The sequence below is a fragment of the Pongo abelii genome, chromosome 13, assembly GCF_028885655.2.
Source record: "Pongo abelii isolate AG06213 chromosome 13, NHGRI_mPonAbe1-v2.0_pri, whole genome shotgun sequence".
Classification (NCBI taxonomy): Eukaryota; Metazoa; Chordata; class Mammalia; order Primates; family Hominidae; genus Pongo; species Pongo abelii.
Window position 1 is genome coordinate 126,065,094 of NC_071998.2, and position 21,843 is coordinate 126,086,936.

General features: G+C 57.7%; 1 protein-coding gene across 2 annotated transcripts in view; it reads left to right on the plus strand.

Annotated features, from left to right (window-relative positions):
* COL5A1 (collagen type V alpha 1 chain) overlaps nucleotides 1-21,843 on the plus strand; it is a 210,226-nt gene that overhangs the window by 83,299 nt on the left and 105,084 nt on the right. For both annotated transcript variants that reach the window (XM_024251846.3, XM_024251845.3), the window contains exons 5-11: nucleotides 6,832-6,963; nucleotides 8,251-8,388; nucleotides 9,570-9,809; nucleotides 10,994-11,161; nucleotides 11,568-11,624; nucleotides 17,897-17,938; nucleotides 18,171-18,233. In XM_024251846.3, coding sequence (XP_024107614.3) covers nucleotides 6,832-6,963; nucleotides 8,251-8,388; nucleotides 9,570-9,809; nucleotides 10,994-11,161; nucleotides 11,568-11,624; nucleotides 17,897-17,938; nucleotides 18,171-18,233 — 840 coding nt within the window. The remainder of the gene's footprint in view (nucleotides 1-6,831; nucleotides 6,964-8,250; nucleotides 8,389-9,569; nucleotides 9,810-10,993; nucleotides 11,162-11,567; nucleotides 11,625-17,896; nucleotides 17,939-18,170; nucleotides 18,234-21,843) is intronic.

Consider the following 21,843-nt stretch of genomic DNA (forward strand, 5'->3'; position numbering starts at 1 on the left):
ATTGTGAAAATGCTCTCAGCATACAACATGAAATTATGATCCTAGTTTTGTATTTGAAAGACAGTGTGTGCCAGATTATGGCGGCCAGGGTGGGCACGCCCTCTCCAGCACACTGGGGAATGGCTGCCGGAAGCCCTGGGTGGAGAAGGATTCTGAGGGCACCAGGGCAGATCTCTGCCTAGGGCTTTCTTGAGCTTTGGGCAGAGCTGTGTGTTTGGTCCACACAGCCTGGAGGGGGTCAGGGGAGGCTGAGATTTCCTGTGATGAAATGGGGAGACTGTGGCTCCCAGGGGCTGGTTGCCTGGCTGGTAGGTGGCTGGGCTGGATGTCTCCACATGCTGACCCGGCTTCCAGAGAGGAGCCGACTCTGAGTGAATGTTCCAGAAGGAGGAGTGCAGGCCCAGGAACTGCCAGGGTACCACTGACAGAAGGAGGGGTGTCCCTACATCCACGGCTGCCTTGAGGACTGTGAGGGGTGGCTCCAGTCCCCGCATCCACAGCTGCCTCGAGGTCTGTGAGGGGCGGCTCCAGTCCTGGCCGCATCTTAGAATTTCATGAGCATATATGGCTCCTGAATCCCAGGCCCCCCTAGACCCACCACATGGAGTCTCTGGGGGTCCCAGAGTTCCGCAGGTGTCACCTGCTGGGTAGGACACAGTGTGTGGCTATGCGTGAGTCAGGGAAGATGCCTCTCTCCACCCTGGACCCATCACATCTTTCATCAGTTTAGTGATGGACACGGGTCTCAGGGATGCAGGAGGACTTCAGTGTGGCCCTCACTGTCTCCATCCAGGACCCCCCATGATAACCCTCTAGAGCCCCCTCAACTGTCCCCATCCAGGGCTGTCAGGTGTCCCCCCCATGGGGCCCCCATCCAGGGCTGCCCAGGCTCCCCCATAGTACCCCATCTAGGACCACCCTGTAACCTCCCCATAGTACCCATGCAGGGCTGCCCAGGACCCCCCATGACCCCATTAGGGCTGTTCTGTGCCTCTTGTCACCCCATGGCACCCCATGACTGTGTTTGGATCCCATCACTATGTCGTCTCTGCTCTGAACAGTGGACTAGCCACCAACCCACAGCCCCAAGGGCAGAGCTGGGAGTCCCATGCACCTGGGCCTCTGGACTCGCAGGAATCAGGTGGCCCCAGGGGTGGCCCAGGGCAGAAGCAGGTGTCTCACTGGAGTCCTGCAGGGTGGGTTACAGCCTTTCCCTCAGCTTCAGCTCCTCCTCCTCCCAGTCCTTGTGGGGGTGCAGACATCATGGAGCCCTCTTCTCAGCCCTGCCTGGAAGGTGGCACAGAAGCAGCGCTAGCTCGTGCAGCCATGGGGCTGGCCCGTGGGAGGTTGCTGGGCTTCAGGGGAGGCATCTGCTCTGTCTTGGAGCCTGGAGCAGATCCCTCACTACGGCCCCATCTGCCTGGGGTCCTGCAGAGAAGCTCCTGCTCCTCAACAGCTTTGCTGGGCACCCAGGTGTTCAGGGTCCCCTCCCTCACCTGCGTGTGTAGGGAAGAAGCAGTGGGTGGGCTGGAAAGAGCCCTGGGCCAGGACCCAGGTCTAGAGCGACCCTGCTTCTGCAGGACTCTGAGCCTGAGCCTTAGCACCTGCGCCTCGGTTTCTCCTTCTCCACGGGGGTGGTGTAGGGCCTGGCAGACCCTTGCCCTTTGGCAGTGGTGCCTGCAGAACACACCGGCTCTTTCTAGTGTGAAAATCCACCTGAGGATTTGGTGGGGAAATGATTCGAACGAAGCATGTGCATTTGCAGAGGAGGGGATTCTGGAAGTGAAGGGGCCTCATGCCGAGTCCTACTTATTGTCTGTTCACTGCTGCAGGCTGGGGGTGTGGTGGGCAGGCCACAAAGCAGGGCTGGCTGAGGGCCAGGTCAGCCTGGGATCAGAGCGCCGGGCACCTGGGGACACCTCAGGCTTTGTCCCGCTTCGTGGGTGTTCATTACCTAGCCTTGGGCCCTGATGGTCGTGCAGGTGTGCCTGGGTGCTGTGTGCCCACACGCACTGAGACCAGTGCCAGCGCCTTATGCAGGCCCTGCAAGGTATGGCCGCTGTGCTGGACACCCTGGGGTACGGGGTTGTGCCGGACACGCCCATGATCCGAGGAGCTTGGGGCTTCCCGGAAAGCAGAGCTGGATCCAGGGGTGCACCAGGGCCCAGGACCACAGCTGCCCCCGAAGGCCCCTGAGGCTTCTCTTCCTTCTTTGAAGTGCCTTTGGAGAACATATATTCAGATGTCAAATTGCCAGTAGAAAGGAGAACGTATTTTATTTGAATTGGATGAAATGTGATCCAGAAGTCATGTTGCTTAATAAAAGTATGTGGTTTTGATTCACTGTTCCTCCTTGTCTGCTGGAGAATTTGAAACGTGGGCCAGGAGCCTCTGACATCCAAAGATGGGGGAGAGAGAGAAGGAGAAAGATGGGGGAGAGAGAGAAGGAGAAAGCGAGAGAGCGAGGGAGAGGGAGAGGGAGATGGGGCAGGTGGGTAGCTCTGCTGGCCTCAGCGGGTGGAGAGTGGGGCATCCCGTTTGAGGGTTGGAGTCGGGGAGGGAAGGTGTGAAATGCTGAGGGCTGTGCTCATCAGGGCCCCACCCTTGTTTCCTCCTCAAAATGCCCCCAGTTTACTGTGATGGGATCTCAGGGGCAGGGGGCAGTAGCAAGTAGCTGTCCTCGGTCACTCCCCGTCCCTGTGCTCTGTCTCTTTGTGGGCCACAGCCCCCGAGGTGTAGTATGGAAGGAGAGGAACCTGTCACTCAGCGCCCTCCTCAGCCCAGCAGGTGCCCCAGCCCAGGGAACAGGTGCAAGCTCAGCTCCCGACGACCACCAACCCTCAGCTGCTTCCTGCACCACTGTCCTGAGGCACCACTGTCCTGAGGTGTCCTGCGGACAGGAAGGACCCGGGTTGGAGGGGGCTCAGCGGTGCTGTCCATGATGTGGGGTGATGCAGGGGGTTACAGTCTCTGAAACTTCAGATGAGGCAGTAGGTACGTGGCGGCCAGGGACGCCCCATGCTCTGGGCCTGATGCCTGCGGGAAGAGCACCCGTCTCTGTGCTGCTCCATCTGTTCTGAGATGTGGGGACAGGGGAGGCAGGGCTGGGTCAGCTAGTGTCAGGGGCCCCGCTGCACACATAGGCTCCAGGTCCTGGCTACTGCTGTGGCTCTGCAGTTGGGGCCAGTGATGTCTCCTGTCCCAGCCTCTTCTATCTGTTAAATGGAGGTGCCAGAAATTTCCCTTGTGAGTCCTGAGTCCTGCAAGGGAACGGGTGCTGGTGTGCACCCAGGCACCGGGTGGACCTCAGAACCCTGGCTGCACCCTTCTGGTTGGGGCGAGGCAGGGGCAGGTGGGCAGAAGGGCTGTGGCCGGGCTGTGGCACAGTGGTGCCGAGAAAGGTGGGTCCATCTGCCTGTGACCCAGAGGCAGGTATGGATGTGGATGTGTGGCTAAAGTCAGGAGCAGGAACTTACCACCTGGCAGAGCTGCCTGGAGAGTTGGGTGGGCTTGGGGAGGGTTCTGAGCTCCTCGCTCATCATTTGAGGTTTTTAAACACAAGTTAGGGTCACCCACGGTAACCACAGACACATACCCCACTCTCTTCCCCTTTTTGGTGCTGAGAGCCATTTCCTGTTGAGCCCTGAGGTCCTCCCCTCGGCCCCTGCCTCGCGCCACTCCCTCCCCTCGGCCCCTGCCTCGTACCACTCCCTCCCCTCGGCCCCTGCCTCGCACCACTCCCTCCCCTCTCGGGAGCACTGTCCTGGCTGCTGTGGCCTCTTCCCTGCCACCCTCTCACACCTGCTGTTGGGCCCCCACCCTGTGTCCTGCATCAGCCCCCTGCTGACCCCCAGTTCCTCCAAACCTACTGCCCGCTGAGGGCTTTTCCTGAACACATGCCTTCCCCCATTGACCTCAAAATCTTTTGCATTACTTATTGAGTGCCTTCTGTAAACAGAGAGTTTTGCCTGGAGGACTCCACAGCTCTGTGAGGTCAATGCTGCTGTTTTATGCTAATTTTTTTCAGAGAGAAAGCAGGGAGCAGAGAGGTGTGTGTGAGCAGGCTCATCTCAGGCCACACAGCCAGGCAACGGCTGGAGCTGGCGTGCAGGCCGGGCCTGTCTGGCAGCACAGAGCTTGCTGCTTTTCCAAGTGTGCCTGCGGGCTGGGATTCCCTCCACCCCGCCCGTGTGCACAGTGGTTGTGGTCCTCCCACCCGCTCCATCCAAGTCTCAGTGCCTGTCTTGCTGTGGCCAGACCCTCACACCAAAAGTCTTCGTGGAAGAGAGCAGCCCTCGGAACAATGATGGTTGTGCTCACAGAGCTCACAGCTGTGAATGTCTCCCAGCCCTTCCCAACACTGGCACCCTGGGACTGAGGGTGACTCGCCAGGGTCAGAAGTACACAGCGCAAAGCCACGTCACAGCCACCGCGGCTGCAGGACAGAGTCTTCATGGCAGAGGCAAAGCTGTCACTAGACTCCTTCTGGCCCAGAGAGGGGCCTCGGCGGGGGGAGGTGGTGCCTCTGCCTGGATGGAGTGAAGGCTCCGATGAACCAGGCTCGGATGAACCGTGGAGAACTTGCCATCCTCTAGATGGGGTTGGGCACCCTGACCCTGCAGCCCGCTGGCTACTTTGGCTCTGGAAAAGTGTGCAGATGTGATGCAGCGTGGCAAGATGGGCTCCAGACCCACAGCACTCAGCACCTGGCCCTGTCCCAAGTCCCCTTGCCTGCGGCACTGTCTTCGGTGGTGGGATGCCAGCACCTGGACATGGTCCTCCAAGTTCTTTTCCCTCCCTTGAGTGTGGTGGGGCGTGCAGTGGTTGGCATCTTGCAGGCTGCCTTGGACTGATCCTGCCCCAGCAGCTGGGGGACCCTGGACAGGTGACCTCACAGGTCCTCGGTTTCCTCTGTTGTAGAGTGGGGATTAGTCGGACACAATTCATAGGGTTCTTGAGGGCACAGAGAGACCACGTGCAGGCTCTTTACCTAGTACTTGATCTGTGGTAAACATAATCTAATTCGTCATCACTGTCATTACTATAATCATGACTATATTGGTCAGCTTCTATACATCTGATTATGGTCCAAAGATCCTCTGCTTCGGAACACCCAGGGTGCTGCCAGGGTGACTCCTAGCGTGCCTGTCATCTTCATCTCTGCAGATAGCATTTATGAGACCTGCATTTCTTATTCCTAGTAGCAGCCCTTTTATTTCTCCTGTGTACACATTGTGGTGAAAGAATAATGGAATAAATTGTTTACACATCATGGTTAGAGGAAGTAGGAATAAGTGCTTGAATGCTTGTCCTGGCTGACACAGTTAGACTGTAGGCTGCTCACAATGAATCCGAAAGTTCAGTTGTTAGCAGCGTGGGTTCATCCGCCTTGTAGTGTGGGGCAGTACCTCCTTTCCTTTTATGGTTGAATGATGTTCCGTTCTATGCATATACCACACTCTGTTTATCCATTTAGCTGTCGGTAGACATGTGGGTTGCATTTGTCCTTTGGCCGTTGTGACTAATTTAACTATGAACACTTGTATACATTTATTTGTTTGAGTCCCTGTTTTGTTTGGAGGGTGAACTGATTTGGGTGAATCGTTTATGCATGTGTTTCAGTTCCTGAGATTGGAATTAGTGGTCATATGGTAATTCTAGTTTTAACTTTTGATAAACCAGACATCACCTCTTTAAAAATATTCTCTCCCCTAGTGGTTGATGGGTAGTGGCAAAGGAGGCAGGGTACCTCCAAGCCCTCAGGGTCTAGGGTGGGTGAGACTGCAGGCTGTTTCTCACAACAGGCAAAAGCTGCCAGCACTGCACGGGCATCTGGCAGGTGCTCAACAGGTGTCTGATAAATGGATGAGTGAATAGGTGGTGGATTGATGGGTGGGTGGGTAGATGGGTGGATAGACAGATGAATGGATGGGTGGATGGGTGGGAGGATGAGTAGAGGGATGGACAGATGGATGGAATGATGTATGTATCTAGATGGATAGATGGATGAATTAATGAGTGGATAGATGGCTGGGTGGATGGATGGATAGGTGGATAGGTAGATGGATGAATGGATGAGTGGATGGATGGGTGAATGTGTTGAAGGATGAGTGGATAGATGGATAGATGGATAGAAGGATGTGTATATGCAGATGGATGGATGCATGGATGGATAAGTGAATGAGTGGACAGATGGTTGGAGGAGTGGATGGATAGAGGGTTTAATGGATGGATGGATAGGCAGGTGAATGGGTGAATGGATGGATGGGTGAATGGATGGAAGGACTGGTAGATGTAGATGGATAGGTGGATAGATGGGTGAATGGATGGATGGGGTAGATGGATGGAAGCATGTATATATGCAGATGGATGGATGGATGGATGAGTGAATGAGTGGACAGATGGGAGGTTGGATAGATGGTTTATGGATGGATGGATACATAGGTGAATGGGTGAATGGATGGATAGATGGATGAATGAGTGGATGGGTGAATGGATGGGTGGGTGAATGGATGGAAGGACTGGTAGATGTAGATGGATAGGTGGATAGGTGGATAGATGGGTGAATGGATGAATGAATGAGTGGATGGATGGATGGATGGATGGGTAGATGGATGAGTGAATAGATGGATGGATGGATGGGTGGGCCAGCCTAGCTTGGGTGTCTTTTGTGAGTGGCAGCTTCTAGGGAGAATGTTTGGCTCTGAGGACAAGCTCGTCTCGTGGCTTGGTCTGGACTTTGCCCTGCTTCAAGGCATGGGGCTGTGTCTCCCAGGTCCCCATGCGAGTGCTCTGTGAGCTGCTTTTTCATGAGTGTCTGTTCTTTTCCAGGGTGACATCCAGCAGCTGCTCTTTGTCTCAGACCACCGGGCAGCTTATGATTACTGTGAGCACTACAGCCCTGACTGTGACACTGCAGTACCTGACACCCCACAGTCGCAGGACCCCAATCCAGATGAATATGTGAGTTAACTCTGGCTGGAATCTTGGGGGGCATGAGCAGACTACTTGGGATGGTTGGTGAAGGGACACATAAGCCATGGGACCCTTATTTTAAATAAATCCACTGGGTGAGAATTCAGAGGGACCTAGGAGGTAAGCATTGGGATATCTGACTCACTTTACTAAATAGCACTGCCCAGAATGACAGGGTCACAGAGTTTGTCATCAATAACCCTCTCCTTTAACCTTTTGAACAAGCTCCTGGATGGTGAATGCCCAGTGCTCTCTCACCCTTGGGCTTGACCTTGATGGGGTATTTGTGAGCACAGATGCCACAGGTGTCCCCCATGGACTGGATCCACTGGAGAGGCCATGTGCAGCTCGCCAAAGAGGACGGAGCCTCGGCTTGTCTACTGTAGAATGGCCAGCCCTCGGATCCCTTGAGTGTAGAGTGTACTGCAGAGTGGCAGCCACGTGCCTGACACCTTTGTCCCTCTTCCTAGGACCCACCATGTCCATGGGTGGGCTGTCCTCCCCCTCCCGCCCCACACCCTCGAGGCACTGCAGTTTATCTTATTTGCAGTTCTTCCTATCACGTCTGCATGAAAATGCTCTCCCACGCCCTGGGCCCACTGCCTCTGATTTCTCATCCATAATATTAAATCCTGTTTATTTCTCCTTGGGTCTTCCTTCTTTCACCCCCAGTTAGGAGAGAAGGAAGGGTAGCTTTCAGGAAGCTGTGGAACCCCATAGCCCAGGCCACATCTTACAAACCCCAGGAGGGACAGGACAGAGTTCCCAGCTGAGTCCCTGCTGCCCCGGCCTCCTGCCGAGCTCCTCCCAGCTCCTGGTGTGGGAATGGGCTGAGGACGAGGCCTACTCTGTCCCAGTGAAGCCCTTCCCGTGGGGTCCCTGGGCTTTGAGGCTTGGAGCTGAAGGCCCGGGAGCCTGCTGGTGACATGGTGATGGCTGCACAGACTGCCATTCTGTTGGTTGTTCTGGCCTGGGTTCCAAAGGGCCAGAAGCCTTCACCTTTGAGGGCTCATCTCTCTTTGACTGCTCGAGGGGACCTGGTGTCCCCCTCGCTTTCTCTCCTGTGCTTCTGACGAGGCTGCGTCAGCTTTCCAAGGAGATGGAGAGGGAGGAATCCCATCTGGGGACCCACAGGGAGGTTCACGCCTGGGGCTGGACGGGGCGTCGTGGCGTGCCATCTTCCCAGCCAGATCGGGAGGTTGCGGAAGGAAGGACAGCAGGCTGGTCGCTCTGTGGGCTCCGCTGCTTCCTCACGGGGCCGCAATTTGCTTTCAGTACACGGAAGGAGACGGCGAGGGTGAGACCTATTACTATGAATACCCCTACTACGAAGACCCCGAAGACCTAGGGAAGGAGCCCACCCCCAGCAAGAAGCCCGTGGAAGCTGCCAAAGAAACCACAGAGGTCCCCGAGGTCTGGGCTGAGTGGGGGACTGGGTTGGGCTGGGCCCCTCGAGACTGTGGTGCAGGGGAGGGCGAGGCTGGGAGAGGTTGTGTCAGGGTGGAGGGTTGAGGGCTGTCTGGTGAAGGTTGCGGGGGCAGCTCAGTGAGGGAGCCGGCTGTTGCTGTCCGAGCTTTGCTGTCACGGGGCATATCGGGCTTTCCGCCTTGAGGAGGACGTTGGGAGATGCAAGGTATACAGGGGATCATCTGCCAGCATCTCTGGGCTGTGGCCCCGGTCCTCACCCTGTACCAGGCACAGGGCTCGAGCAGGCTCAGGATGAGTTTGGTTCTCGGGTTCCTTAAGTGTAGGTGCAGCTGTGGTGGGAGAGGAGAGAGGAGAGCTCAGGGGCTCCCCCGGGGGGGTGATGCAGTCTGAGGTTGGCCTCGGGTCCTCCCCGCTCTGGGCTGTCATCCCCTTACCTCTGAAATCGGGGAGGGTTGTGAGGGTGTGTGAGCGGCAGTGAGAGCCGGAGGGTCACACCTAGCAGGGCCTGGGCCCCGTGCAGGAGTGTGTGCAGGAGTGCTGGGGAGGAGGCTGTCCAGCCTCAGAGCCATTGTCAGAGGTAAAGAGGGTGGGGTGTGAGCATGGGTGGTGTGCCTGTGTGCATGAGCGAGTGTGTGTGAGCATGTGGCACGCAGGCACGGGTGTGCGTGAGCCTGCGTGTGTGTGTGTGAGCATATGTGCATGCAGGCACGGGTGTGCGTGAACCTGCGTGTGTGTGTGTGAGCGTGTGTGCACATAGGCACAGGTGTGCATGAGCCTGTGTGTGTGAGCATGTGTGTATCCTTCCGGGGAAAGGTGACCTGCTCATCTCACATTGCTCTGAGAGCCTAGAGTGTTTTGCTGTTTTTGTTTTTTAAATATTGAGATATGATTCGCCCTTTTCTGGTGTGTAACTGGGTGGGTTTGAGTCCATTCTGAGCACGCTTAGTGACCGGGGGCTCGCAGCTGGGCTGCTTCTTCCCATTTGCTCTGCCCCCAAGCCCCATGGATGGGGGCGGCCCCTGTGCCAAGTCTCTGGGCCTCTTGACGGGCCTGGGCTCCAGGCGTTGCCACTGAGATGCCTGCACCCGGACATGCGGCAAGTCCCAGACCTGGCACCGCTGCCAGCCTCCACCCTGACTCCAGCTGTCTCTGCCCTTGGCTCCCAGGAGCTGACCCCGACCCCCACGGAAGCTGCTCCCATGCCTGAAACCAGTGAAGGGGCTGGGAAGGAAGAGGACATCGGCATCGGGGACTATGACTACGTGCCCAGTGAGGACTACTACACGCCCTCGCCTTACGATGACCTCACCTATGGCGAGGGGGAGGAGAACCCCGACCAGCCCACAGACCCAGGCGTCGGGGCCGAAATTCCCACCAGCACCGCCGACACCTCCAACTCCTCCAACGTAATTTCTTTCCTTCCCATTGGTTTGGTCTGGGGCAGTGGGCCAAGGGCCAGGGCTGGGGCCACAATGCTGAGCTCACTTCTTACTCCAATTCTCACCTTGGTGTCCTCGGGTGGCCCCTGTGTTCCACCACACCCTGGCCCTGGGCCCTTTGCAGCTGGGCGGTGTAATACTTCCCAGGGGAGGCCATTGCTGAACAAGTTTGGAATCCCTGGTTTGCTGAGTTGATCTCAATGTGGTCAATTTTTCGCCTGGAAAATGGGTAGAAGGACCCCAGCCCTCCTGGTCTTTGAGGATTCAGGTGGAAATTGGATGAGGAGGGGGGTGGCTTGTGGGCAGAGTCCCTGCCTGTGGCCTGGGTGTGGCCAGGCAGGATGGGGCTGGGAGCCAGGATCCAGACAAATACAGCGAAGCAGGAGCTGGGGCCACCCTGGCTGGGACGGGGGCTGACTGTCAGCAGACAGGCCTGAAAGCTCTGCCGGAGACCTTGGAAAGTTAGCCCGCATCTCTGGACCTCGGGGTTCTCCTTTCCAACATAGCACTGACAGTTCCTGTCTCTGGGGGCTGCGAAGTTTTCAGATTCGGGAGGATTCTTGCATAGCATGTAGCACAAGGCCGATGCTTAACACAGCCACTGTGTGATGCAGAATCTCCACTGCCAGAGAGGACACCTCGTTCCAGCAGGTCCAGACCCCTGCGTCTGCAGCACTGCACTGGGATGCATTATCGCAAGACCCTGGGGCTGTGGGGTGGAGCCCCTGCCTGAGCGGGTGCACGGGTGTGCCAGCTCCATGGTGTGCCGGCTCCGTGGTGTGCCCTTGTGCCGGGGCAGTCTGGGGTGATAATTCTTCATTGTGGGAGGGAGAAGATGCATAAAGAGGCCACCAGGGGACACAGGACCTCTCCTTGTGGGTTGGACTCCAGACTCCAGGCATTGTGTAGCTTAGGAGGCCACTGGTCTTGAAGTCCTGGAGTTGTTAGACCTGGAGCCCTCAGAGGAGGTCTCTCCCAGAGGGGGGTCTCTGCCCAGTTGACCGGGTAGCCTTGGTGCCCGCCCAGGGCCTGATGGATCTGGGATCTCTGCCCAGTTGACCGGATAGCCACAGTGCCCGCCCAGGGCGTGATGGAGAGGCAGTGCCTGCTGCATTTGCGAGTCGACCCTGCGGCTTCCTCTCCCCCTGCAGCCAGCTCCGCCTCCAGGGGAAGGTGTGGATGACTTGGAGGGGGAGTTCACTGAGGAAACGATCAGGAACCTTGACGAGAACTACTACGACCCCTACTACGACCCCACCAACTCCCCGTCGGAGATCGGGCCGGGAATGCCGGCGAACCAGGATACCATCTATGAAGGGGTGAGAGGGTGCAGGCCCCCATTCCGGGTGGGGCTGGGGGGCTGGTGGGCATCATGGGGGCTCCTGCCCAAGAGCCTCCTCAGGGGTGGGGCTCTACGGGCAGCTCAAGTGTTGCACCCTGTTCCCAAAACTTTATTTTTAAAGAGACCTCAGTGCCTCGAATTTGCCCTGAATAACGTGTGCATCACGGCATGCTCGCCTCTGGGCCTGTTTCTTCATTAGTAGTCGCACAGGCTCCCGTGGGCCTGGCCTCTGTCACGTTCCTGCCATCCTCCTGGGACTGGGGAGATGCCCAGCTACAATAGCGCCCTCAGCCTTGCGAAATCGGGCAGATTTTGTGTAATCTGGACTTTGTTTCTCACTTTTCTCTCCGATTCTCTCTCCATCTGCCTTTTATCACCCCCAGATTGGAGGACCTCGGGGCGAGAAAGGCCAAAAGGGAGAACCAGCGATCATTGAGCCGGTGAGGACGTTTTCTCATTCTCTCCCTGCGCCAGGGTATCCGCTGCTTGGGGTCAAAGCGGGGTGTATAGGGTGTGACCAGGTCCGTGGGCCCCTGCACCTGCGCACACTAGGTCACTTCGAGGAACCACCTGGTCTCGTGGAGTCCACGCACCACTCGTCACCAGGACTTGTGAAGAATCCCCTCGGGTAGGGGATGTTCTGGACTGTGATGGAGGGGGCGGAATAGGTGCTGATCAAAGCCTGTCCTGCACCCAAGCTCTGGGCATCTCAGTGCTCGTCAGTTTCACCTGGGATAAAAAGCAGCTCAGAGCTGTCGAGGTGGAGGTGGAGTCCCCTTTGAGGGATGGAGGAGAGGATGTAAATGGCCCATTCCTTGTAAAAGATGCGCACGGCAGTGATAGGGAATAGTTAACACGTGGCTGTACCTCTCCGCGTCTGTTATGCAACCATTTGGAGTAAGTTTGCAGAAGCCGTTGAAACATGGAATACTGTTTATGAAACTTTGTCAAGGGAATGAAATAAAACAGCACTGTGCTGAAATTCCAGCTGAGTAAAACCCAACTATGTTAGGTAATGAGATCATGGGTGAGTTCAAAAAGTTACTGTTGATAATGCCCTCAAGTGTGGGACTGTAGCGGAGGACATTCTAGATGCCCCTCCTGGGTTGGCGCGTTTGGTGGGGGCCCTGCCCCATACTGGGGTGTCCTTGTCCCTCAGGGGGCCACGGCCTGGCTGGGAGGCCTGCAGTTCTCCCTGGGGTCTCAGAGCTGCTAAGGTCAAGGTCTTGACACCCCGCCCCCCCCGCCGGCGGGCAAGATGCCCTGTGAACACCTGGGCAGGGAGTCCTGCAGCTGCATGTGGTGGGCACAATCCGAGAGCAGGGAGGAGCCAGCACCAAGGCCCATCCTGCCACATTGTCCAAGTGCCCACAGGAGGAGGTGCACGTCCTGCACCACGGCCATTCACGAGGCTGGGGGCGGCTGTTTGTTCTGCCGCCAGGACTCAGTTCCTGAGGGCTGAGCTCAGGATACACCCTGGGTCTCCCAGAAGCCCCCTGACCTTGCAGTTCCCAGAATGTGCAGTCATGGTGACCCGCCACCCTCCTGTAGAGCTGGGGACACTCTCTTGGAACCTTGACGGATGGCACTTAGCAGGCCTTTATCCCCCTGGAATCTGTTTGAAGCCCATGGCCAGGGCAGACGGGATGTGTCCCATCTCTGGGGTGGAATTCCCAGGGTCCAGGGCTTCACCCTTCCTGGCCCATGGAAGTGTCTGGATGGCTCTCGTGGGGCTCCATGCCCTTGCTCCAGGCCCAGCCCAGGGGTGGGACCTGCCGGTGCCTACAGACACATCCTTTTCTCAGACCCCCTTTCCAGGGCTCTCTGGGGGTCCAGGGAAGACAGATGAAGGGAGACTCTGAGGCCAGGGTCTCCCTGCTCAGCAACGTGGAAAACCTCAGAGCCAGGCCTGGGCTCAGGGAGCCGAGTGGCTGTGGGGGAGAGTGATAGCCATCCACCTGGGCGGACCCACCCAGAAGCAGGGGACTGCGGGCCTGTTCTGCTCTGCCCAAGGGTGTTTGCCAGAAAGGGAACAACAGCAGAGGCTGCATCAAAGGTCCCAGCCCTGAGCCACACTTGTTACTGAGAGGTGGGACATTAGGCTGCATTTCCCCAGACGGTCTTGGCCCCCAGGTGGACTTGAGGTTGGCTTTGGGCTTCTTTTGTGCTGTCCCCATTGCTTCAGTGAAAGGGGATCCTTGCTCGGGGAGGAAGATGGGATCTCAGGGTGCGCAGGTGCCCCTGGCTCTGCAGGATCCCAGTTCGGTTTCCCCTCCCCGCTCTGGGAGGGCCGGACTGAAACCTTTGAATGAGCTTCGTGTTGGCTCACGTTCCCGAGTAAGCTGGCTCTGTGAGTGTAGACGTGGTGTCTGGGCTCCAGGAGGGAGTTGGGAGTGTGGGGTGGGCACAAGTTTTCCACTGTCAGGCCCCCGGGAAGCCAGCAGTGGGCAAGGGTGGGCCAAGGAGAGGGCCGAGAGTTGAGGTGGCCCCACAGGAACATCACGGCCCTGGAAAGTCCAGTTCACCTTTGTTGGGAAAAGCAGCAGCCGTCTGGATGCAGTTAGGAAGGATTCCCTCCCCCAGGCCCCAGCCTGCTCCAAGTGTCCTGGGGCCTTTAGCCAGGCCCCCTGCAGAGATCACATAAACAGCTGGAATTTCTCAACCTGGAGCATTGCCAGATGTCCTTGGGTCCAAGCTGCACGTAAACAGATGGCCAGGTCCTGGGGCCCTGCGGGCGTCCCAGCCCGTGGAAGGGGGTGTCTGTTGTCTGCCCCACCTGAGCTCCCTCTTGGGAGATGCATCTGTTCCAGGGGCGTGCCCAGGTCTTTCCTACTCAGTCCTGCTCCCTCTCATTGTCAGCCAGAGCAGAGGCTCCCTAAAATGACAGGAATCCACAGAACCGAGAGGAGAAAGGTTCATCCTTATCCCTGTGCTTCCAGCCAGGAAGCCCCCAGACTCAGTGGCTGATTTTACCTGGGCCACGTCCGTTAGGGGCATCCAAATCGCCATCGCCACTTGACACTGTTTTTTGTTTTTTAAATATGTGCTGCTTACCAGATGGGTGGTCCTCTATTGAGATTGTCTTGAGTTCTGCCAGGTCTGAGGTCTTTTATTTCTTTTGTTAAAATTGCATGCATTCGGCCAGGCGCGGTGGCTTACACCTGTAATCCCAGCACTTTGGGAGGCTGAGGCAGGCGGATCACCTGAGGTCAGGAGTTCGAGACCATCCTGACCAACATGGCAAAACCCCGTCTTTAGTAAAACTACAAAAAAATTAACCAGGCATGGTGGTGGGCACCTGTAATCCCAGCTACTCTGGAGGCTGAGGCAGGAGAATCAGTTGAACCCGGGAGGCGGAGGTTGCAGTGAGCCAAGATTGCGCCACTGCACTCCAGCCTAGGTGACAGCGTGAGACTCCATCTCAAAAGAAAAAAAATTGTGTGCATTGAAGGTGTGCAGCATGTTTGATAGACTTACCCAGGCACAGACAGACACAGTGAAGTGATCCTGCACCCACCACCACCACCCCATAGCTGCCTCTTTTTCTTCTTTATGGTAAGAGTGCCTAAAGTCTACAATTTTGGCAAATGACATCTACAGTGCAATATCATTAACTATATCGAGATGTCTTCCTCTCATTCCTCTTTTGCTGGGTGAATTTTTAGAGTGGCGTCCGTGGTTGGGTGAGCTGGGGCGGGAGCGGGGCCACAGCTTGCCTGGGAAGGTTCAGGCATCCCCACCCCCAAGCGCATTCATCCAGCTGTTCCCAGCTTCCTTCAGACGCTGACCTGGGATGATCTGGGGTTGGCTCCCCTGTGAGGTCCCCGCCCGCATTGCCCCAGTTCCCTGAGAAAAGCAATTTGTGTGTCTGGGAAGGCAGCTGCTGTCCCTGGCCCCTTGATGGCCCGTGGTTTCTCCCTTAATCCCAGCTCAGCCCTGGGCTTTCTCAGCTGCGTTTGTCAGAGAAGGAAATTGGAAAGCTGGCATCTTGGAGGCTGCTTGGATGAGCTCTCTGTGTACAGCACACACACGGGTGTCTCTCTGAGCGTGCATCTGTGTAAACACAGTGCAGAGCTCCCTAGCCGGGGCAGGATGGGAGGGGTGGGGAGATCTGCGGCCCCCCCAACCGGGAGTCCCCTCATCAGCCTGGTACCCAGCACCTCTGGTGACAGCTTCTGGTGGCCTGTGGCCTGGCTGGACATCTGCGGCCCCCCCAGCCGGGAGTCCCCTTGCCAGCCGGATACCTAGCACCTCTGGTGACAGCCTCCGGTGGCCTGTGAACTGGCTGCACATCTGCGGCTCCCTGGCCGGGAGTCCCCTCACCAGCCTGGTACCCAGCACCTCTGGCAGCAGCCTCCGGTGGCCTGTGGCCTGTGGCCTGTGGCCTGGCTGGACACAACCTTTGACTTGTCAGGAGTGAGCTATCTTAGTCCATTTTGAGCTGCTGTAATAGCACACCACAGTCAGGGTGATTTAGAATGAACAGGACTTCATTGGCCCACAGTTCTGGAGGTCAGGAAGTCACATATAGAGGGACCACATCTGGCGGGGGCCTTCTTGCTGTGTCCTCACATGGCGGAAGGCATTGCATGGTGAGAAGGAGTGGGAGAGAAGGTGACTGCTGCCATCCTATCATCAGGAGCCCACTCCCACCCTAACGAGCCCACTCCCATCATAGCTGCATTCACCCATCCAGGAGGGCAGAGCCTGGTGACCTAATCACCTCCTGAAGATCCCACCTCTCAACACAGTTGCATTGAGGATTCAGTTTCCAACACATGGCTTTTGGGGAGACACATTCAAACCCTAGCATTCTGCCCCAGCCCCCAAATTCATGTCCTTCTCATGTACAGTTTAATTCACTCCATCCGGTACCCGCATCAACTCAAAAGTTCAAAGTCCAGAGTCTCACCCGAATCAGAAACTGGTGAGACTTAGGCTTAAATTATCTATCTTGAAGCAAATCCCTGTCCAGCTGTGAGCTTGGGGAATGAAACAAGCTTCATGCTTCCAAACTACATGGGAATGGGGAGGGGGACAGGTTCCCATTCCAAAAGGGAGGCATGAAGAAAGGGGTAGCAGCCCTGAGGAAGTTCAAAACCCAACAGGACGAACCACCTTATATCCGACAACTCTAGGATAATCTTTCACTTGGTGTGCCACCTCCTGGGCACACTGGGTGGAGGCGGCCCCAGGGCCTCAGGCAGCACTGCTCATACAGCTTTGCGAAGCAGATCTCAGGAGTTGGAGCCTTGCTCCCTCTCCTTGCTGCCCTCCCAGGCTGGCACTGTATGCTGGTGATGCTACAGTCCTGGGGTCTCAACGGTGCCTCCACTTCCATAGATCCACCAGGCATCATCCTAGGGAACTCTCTGCAGAGCCTCTGCCCCTGTGGCCGGTTTCTGTGCCGGACCCCAGGCTGTCCATGCCACCCTTTGACCTCTAGGTGGAGGGCGCCATGGCCGCAGTTCCTGCCTGCCTTCCCTGCAGCTGCAGGATAATCAGTACCCATGGGTGTCGCCGAGGCCACACCCACACCCTCCAGAGCTGAGCCAGAGCTGCACCTGGGCCTGCTGGAGCCTTGGCTGGGTGGCTGACAGGTGCCGTGTCGCACTGTGGGGAGCAGACACTTGAAGGGATGCAGGGCAGGGAATGCTGAGTTCCTGGGTACCTCTGAAAATGTGGCCCCCCAGGTCCTAGCTTGCCTCAAAGATCTCTGGCTGCCTCGGGGTCATTCTCCATTGTCTTCTTGAGTAGTATCTGGCTCCCATCTGTCAGAGCAAGTCCCTTGAGGAACACTCGCCCTGAAGTCGTCATGGAACACGGAGGACTCTTGGGGCATTGGGGGCGCCTGACCCTGGCGTTGCCAGGTCAGAAGTGGAGAGAGGCATCCCGCCCTGGGGAAGGGGTCGGAAGTGGGAGTCTCAGGGCAGGGAGCCCCATCCTGCAGGGAGCCACTCCCACTGCTGCCTTCACAGCCGTCCACGTTGCCTTTCCCAGGGCTCAGGCTGACCCAGGGGCCAGGAGACCCTGTCCGCATTGGGGTTACAGTGAGGCCTGGGTGTGCTTGAGGCAGATGGGCCCTGTGGTGAGCTGAGGGCCGGAGGAGGAGGGCCGAGTGGGCAGGTGGACTTGGCAGGGTTTCCCATGGGTTCTGGGCTGCTGCGTGCTGGGAGGATACACCTCTTACCTGGAGGGAGGCGGGGTCTGGAGGTTGCAGCCCTGGGGCCTGACGGTGGGCCTGGCTGGGGGCAGAAGTTCAGCCTGGGGCTGGGGCTCCTATTTTTCCCTCATCCTTCCTAAATCCACCCAAGTCCCCTTGTTCTGGCATCCACCTCCTCCCTCGAGTGGCTTTGGCCTGGTGGGCCTGCCTGGCACTCCCTTTTGGGGTGATGCTGGGAGCCTGGTGGTCTCGGCTCCTTTTCCTCATCTCGGTGTCTTCAGGTGCTTCTCGTGGTGTTGGTCTTGAGGGAGCCTGTGTCTGTCACTGGCCGCTGGCCTGGGTTGCTCTTCTGCCCGGGAGTGCTAGGAGGACAGCCATTGAGGCCCCACCACAGGCCCCCATTGCAGTCTGTGCTCGTGACTCCCCAGGACAGGAGGAACTGAGCCAGGGCCTCTTGTGCACGCAGCTGAAGGCCGTCCACACCACTGGGGTCTGGGGTGTCGGGAGGGATGGGCGGCGGTCTCAGACGCCCTCTCTCTGCCTCTCCAGGGCATGCTCATCGAGGGCCCACCTGGCCCTGAAGGCCCCGCGGTGAGTATCTGGCTTTATCCTGTGACTTGCAGAAGGTGCTCTTGGTGGGGTGGGGTTGGTGACACCCCTTATGTCTCCTGGATGGAAAAGAGGGGCACTCTCTACTTTTGCAGATCCCCTGGGAGCCGGCGCTCTCCCACCCCCACCTCTGCCTTGGTTGGCCAGGTAGAACACGGACCTTGCCCCGCGGCCTCATCTTCTAACTCTGCCCCAACTCTGTTTTTAATTCTAGGGTCTTCCCGGACCTCCAGGAACCATGGGTCCCACTGGCCAAGTCGGGGACCCTGGAGAAAGGGTAAGAGGTTGACTGTGTTTCCTGAGATCACACAAGGTGTGGGGCTGCCCATGCCTCGTCTCCACACTGTGACCTGAGCTGTCCCTGCCTATGGAGGTGACCCAGAGACGTTATGTCTTCAAATCCCCCCTCACCCAGGCACTCCTCACACCAGCCCCGTTCAGATGTTTCTGGGGCTGACTGTGGCTATGGGGAGAGTGGGGTCCCTCGGGGCCCTGGGAGCCTGCCAGTGCTCAGCCCAGACGGTGACCTCAGGACCCTGCAGTTGTCCAGCAAACAGCAGCAGCAGCAGCAGCAGCAACCACAGCGGATGGCTCCGGGGCCTTTCCCACTGCTCGCCCCCGGGCAGCCACACCACATGGAATCGGCCGCCCCCCTTGCTGGGTTTGGGAACTCCCTTGGTCTGGGTTGCACCTGGCTCACAGGCTCAGAGGCATCCTCGGGTGTCCCTCGCCGCGGGAGGAGATGGAGGGAGAGCCGCTCCCTGGCCGCCGCGATTTCCTTCTGACACCTGGTGGGCACTCCGAGTACTGCGGCCTCCTGGTGTCCGGCGGGGTGGGAGTTTTCTCTCTTTCCTGCTGTTGGAATGAATGTGGATTTGAGTGCAGAAGGACTAAGAACTGATTCCTGGACGGCTGGGTTGTGGGTGGGAGAAACAAGGGCTGCGTGTGGGTGTTCGCGGGTGTTCATGCCAGGGCCCTGCCTGCTGTCCGGGGCAGATGAGGACCTTGTGGGTGTTATGGTGGGTGGATGCAGGGCAGGGTCTGCTCATGTGGGAAGGTGGTTGGTAATGTCAGAGCGCAATGGCTAGGGATGCTTCCCAGGTTACTGCACAGGGAGGCATTTGGGGAGTGTCTTGTGCAGTTCCTGGTGGCTTTGCAGCAGTGCTCAGGGAAGGCGGGGCAGGACCCAGGACGGTAAGTCCTGGCCTTGGACCTAGAGGTTCTTACAGGAGCTCAGTACCCCTGGAAAGCTGGGGAGGTGCAGGACAGGTGAGGTCAGGCAGCAGGATGTGGGGGCAGGTGGTGGCAGCCTTCTTGGGAGCAAGAGCCGAGCCAGTGGGGATGCTTGCTTGGGGAGGAGATGGGAGGGCTGAGGCCGGCCTTTGGAGGAGAAGGATTCAGGTCAGCAATGCAGGAGGAGGTTGTTATCATTCTGTGTGGCCGGGTGACCTCTGAGGGCAGTACGCATCAGACTGGGCCACACAGTAAGATTCTCTGCCACATTGCTTTTCACGGTCAGGGATTTGGGGGCCCAGAAGAGGCGGGTCTTGCTCCATGGCAAGGGCCGTGGCAGGAAGCGGAGCGGGGTGGGGGCTTGGTTGGCCTCTGGAGCACAAGGCTTTCACAGCATCTCCGGCTTGGCAGCCACATCTCCAAAACTCCAGACAGGCAACAGTGAGTGGCTACTGCTCTTGCCCAGCCAGGACCGGCACCACTGGGGCTCTGTGCTGGGGGCTGCAGCCACCCCAGCTCACTCTGGAGACCCCTCCCCCCAGATTCGTGTGAGAGGGGCGACGGCCAAGCTCCCCCTCCTCAGAGCTGCCTGAGGATGGGCCCACAGGTGTGGCTGAGTTCGTATGCAAAGGAGAGTGCATTGCATGGCACTGGGAGCTGTTTTCTCTCCCAGACGTAGGACAGGGTGGTATCCACAGGGCACAGATGCCGGCTGACACACAGGGCACCCAGATGCCGGCCGACACACAGGGCACCCAGATGCCGGCCGACACACAGGGCACCCAGATGCCGGCCGACACACAGGGCACCCAGATGCCGGCTGACACACAGGGCACCCAGATGCTGACTGACACTGCCTCAGTGGTGTTCCACGGCTCCGTCCTTCTATCCATCCAGCATACAGATTTGTACTGAGTGCCCGCAGTGCTGGGCACTGGTTTAGCATGGGGATCTCAATGGTGTGAACCAGAGGGGTGCTGGTTCACACCTCACCACGTGGTCCCTGCCTTTGGGCTGATCCTGGCTTGGGGTCACTGCTGGGTGGCCCTGCCAGTGCCTTGTGACACCGTGAGCAACCCAGCTGCTGTGGAGGAGCCAAGGGCCCTGACTGGAGAATATCATTGGTTTAGGAGCTGGTCCTCCTCAAACTCACATCATGGTCCAGGAGCATGAGGACTGAGGTTGGGGTTGGCAGAGGAACCAACTCCTCCAGAGTCTGCCATCCATGGAGTCGGAGGAGAGACCTGGAGCCCACCGGCCTCCCCAGCGCCCTTCCAGTGGGAGGGGTGCTGGTTCCAGGAGCTGAGAGATGCCCACCTCTCTGGGTCCAGCTCCAGCCAGCCTTGTTCAGGAAGCCATCCCTGCTCACAGCTCAGCGTCCTCTTGATGTCCAGATCTTGCTCGATGCCCGCTAATCAGTTGTGAAAGATCACTGGCTGTGGGGTGGGGCCCTGCAGTGCAGCCTGCGGTGGACCGGGCTCAGGTTCCTGTGCAGTGGAGAAAAAACATTTTCTCTACCCTCGGAGGTTGAGCATCTGGGGCCTCCAAAAGACAGATTAATAAGAGGCATACGATTTTAACACTTTTAATCTATGCACGGGGGCTTCACAGACAAGAAGTAAAAACCAAAAAAAGTGCTTGGGCTCGGGAGCATATATACTGTTTTAACAGGAGGCAATAGGATGTGGAGAAGCGGCTAGACCAAGGAAAAGGGGGTTTGGGCTTCGAGGGGTGACATATGGTGGGCAAGTGACTAGGAACTCCATGGAGGAACAAATGGAAGATTAAGGTTATCTTGGCAAAGTCTGTTGATGCAGATTCACTGGGGGCAAAGTCTGTTGATGCAGATTCACTGGGGGCAAAGTCTGTTGATGCAGATTCACTGGGGGCAAAGTCTGTTGATGCAGATACACTGGGGGCTGGCCTCCCTCTCAGGTGATAAGAGGCGCTCTCCAAATACAGAAGCAGAGGCGGGAGGGTGGGGTGGGAGGAGAGGGTAATGCCCTGCTTTTAGGCAGAAAGGGGAGGTAAGAGAACTCTTCTTGCATCCATCGATTCTTATTTGGCTTCAGCACAAAATAGTCCTTCTGCAGGGGAGTGGCATGCTGTGTTCCCTCCGTCTGCTTGGCCTCCTGTGCCTCTGTCTGGGAGGGCGTTTTCCCTGGGATCTGGAAGAGCCTTCTTCTCCCTGCCACTCCTGACCTCCCGCCTTGGGGTTCCCCAGCCCTTCCTCCCTTCCCCAAGGGCCGTCTGGCTGTGATCGGTTCGTGCCTTTTCTTCTTCACTGGATGGTGAGTTCCTCAAGACAGGCCTCACTTCTGTGCCCTTGCTCACACCCTGCTCCCTGTGGGCAGCCGTGGGCAGCCATGGCAATTGGCTGGGAGCCATCTGTGCACCTGTGCCATGGCATCCCACTGGGCATCATGCAGCCCTGACCAGCCACTGAAGCCCGCACCCTGTGCCTCCACTGACTGGCCCTGGGTGTCGCTTCCTTCACACACTCTGGTGGGCCCTGCACACTCTCCCGCTGCTCCCCTTGGACGACCTTCCATGCTGCATCTGCCTTCTAGCACCTCAAATCCTTTCTTGCTCTTGTGCCCACGGCTGCCCGCAGGGAGCAGGGTGCAAGGAGAGGCACAGAAGTGGGGCCTGCC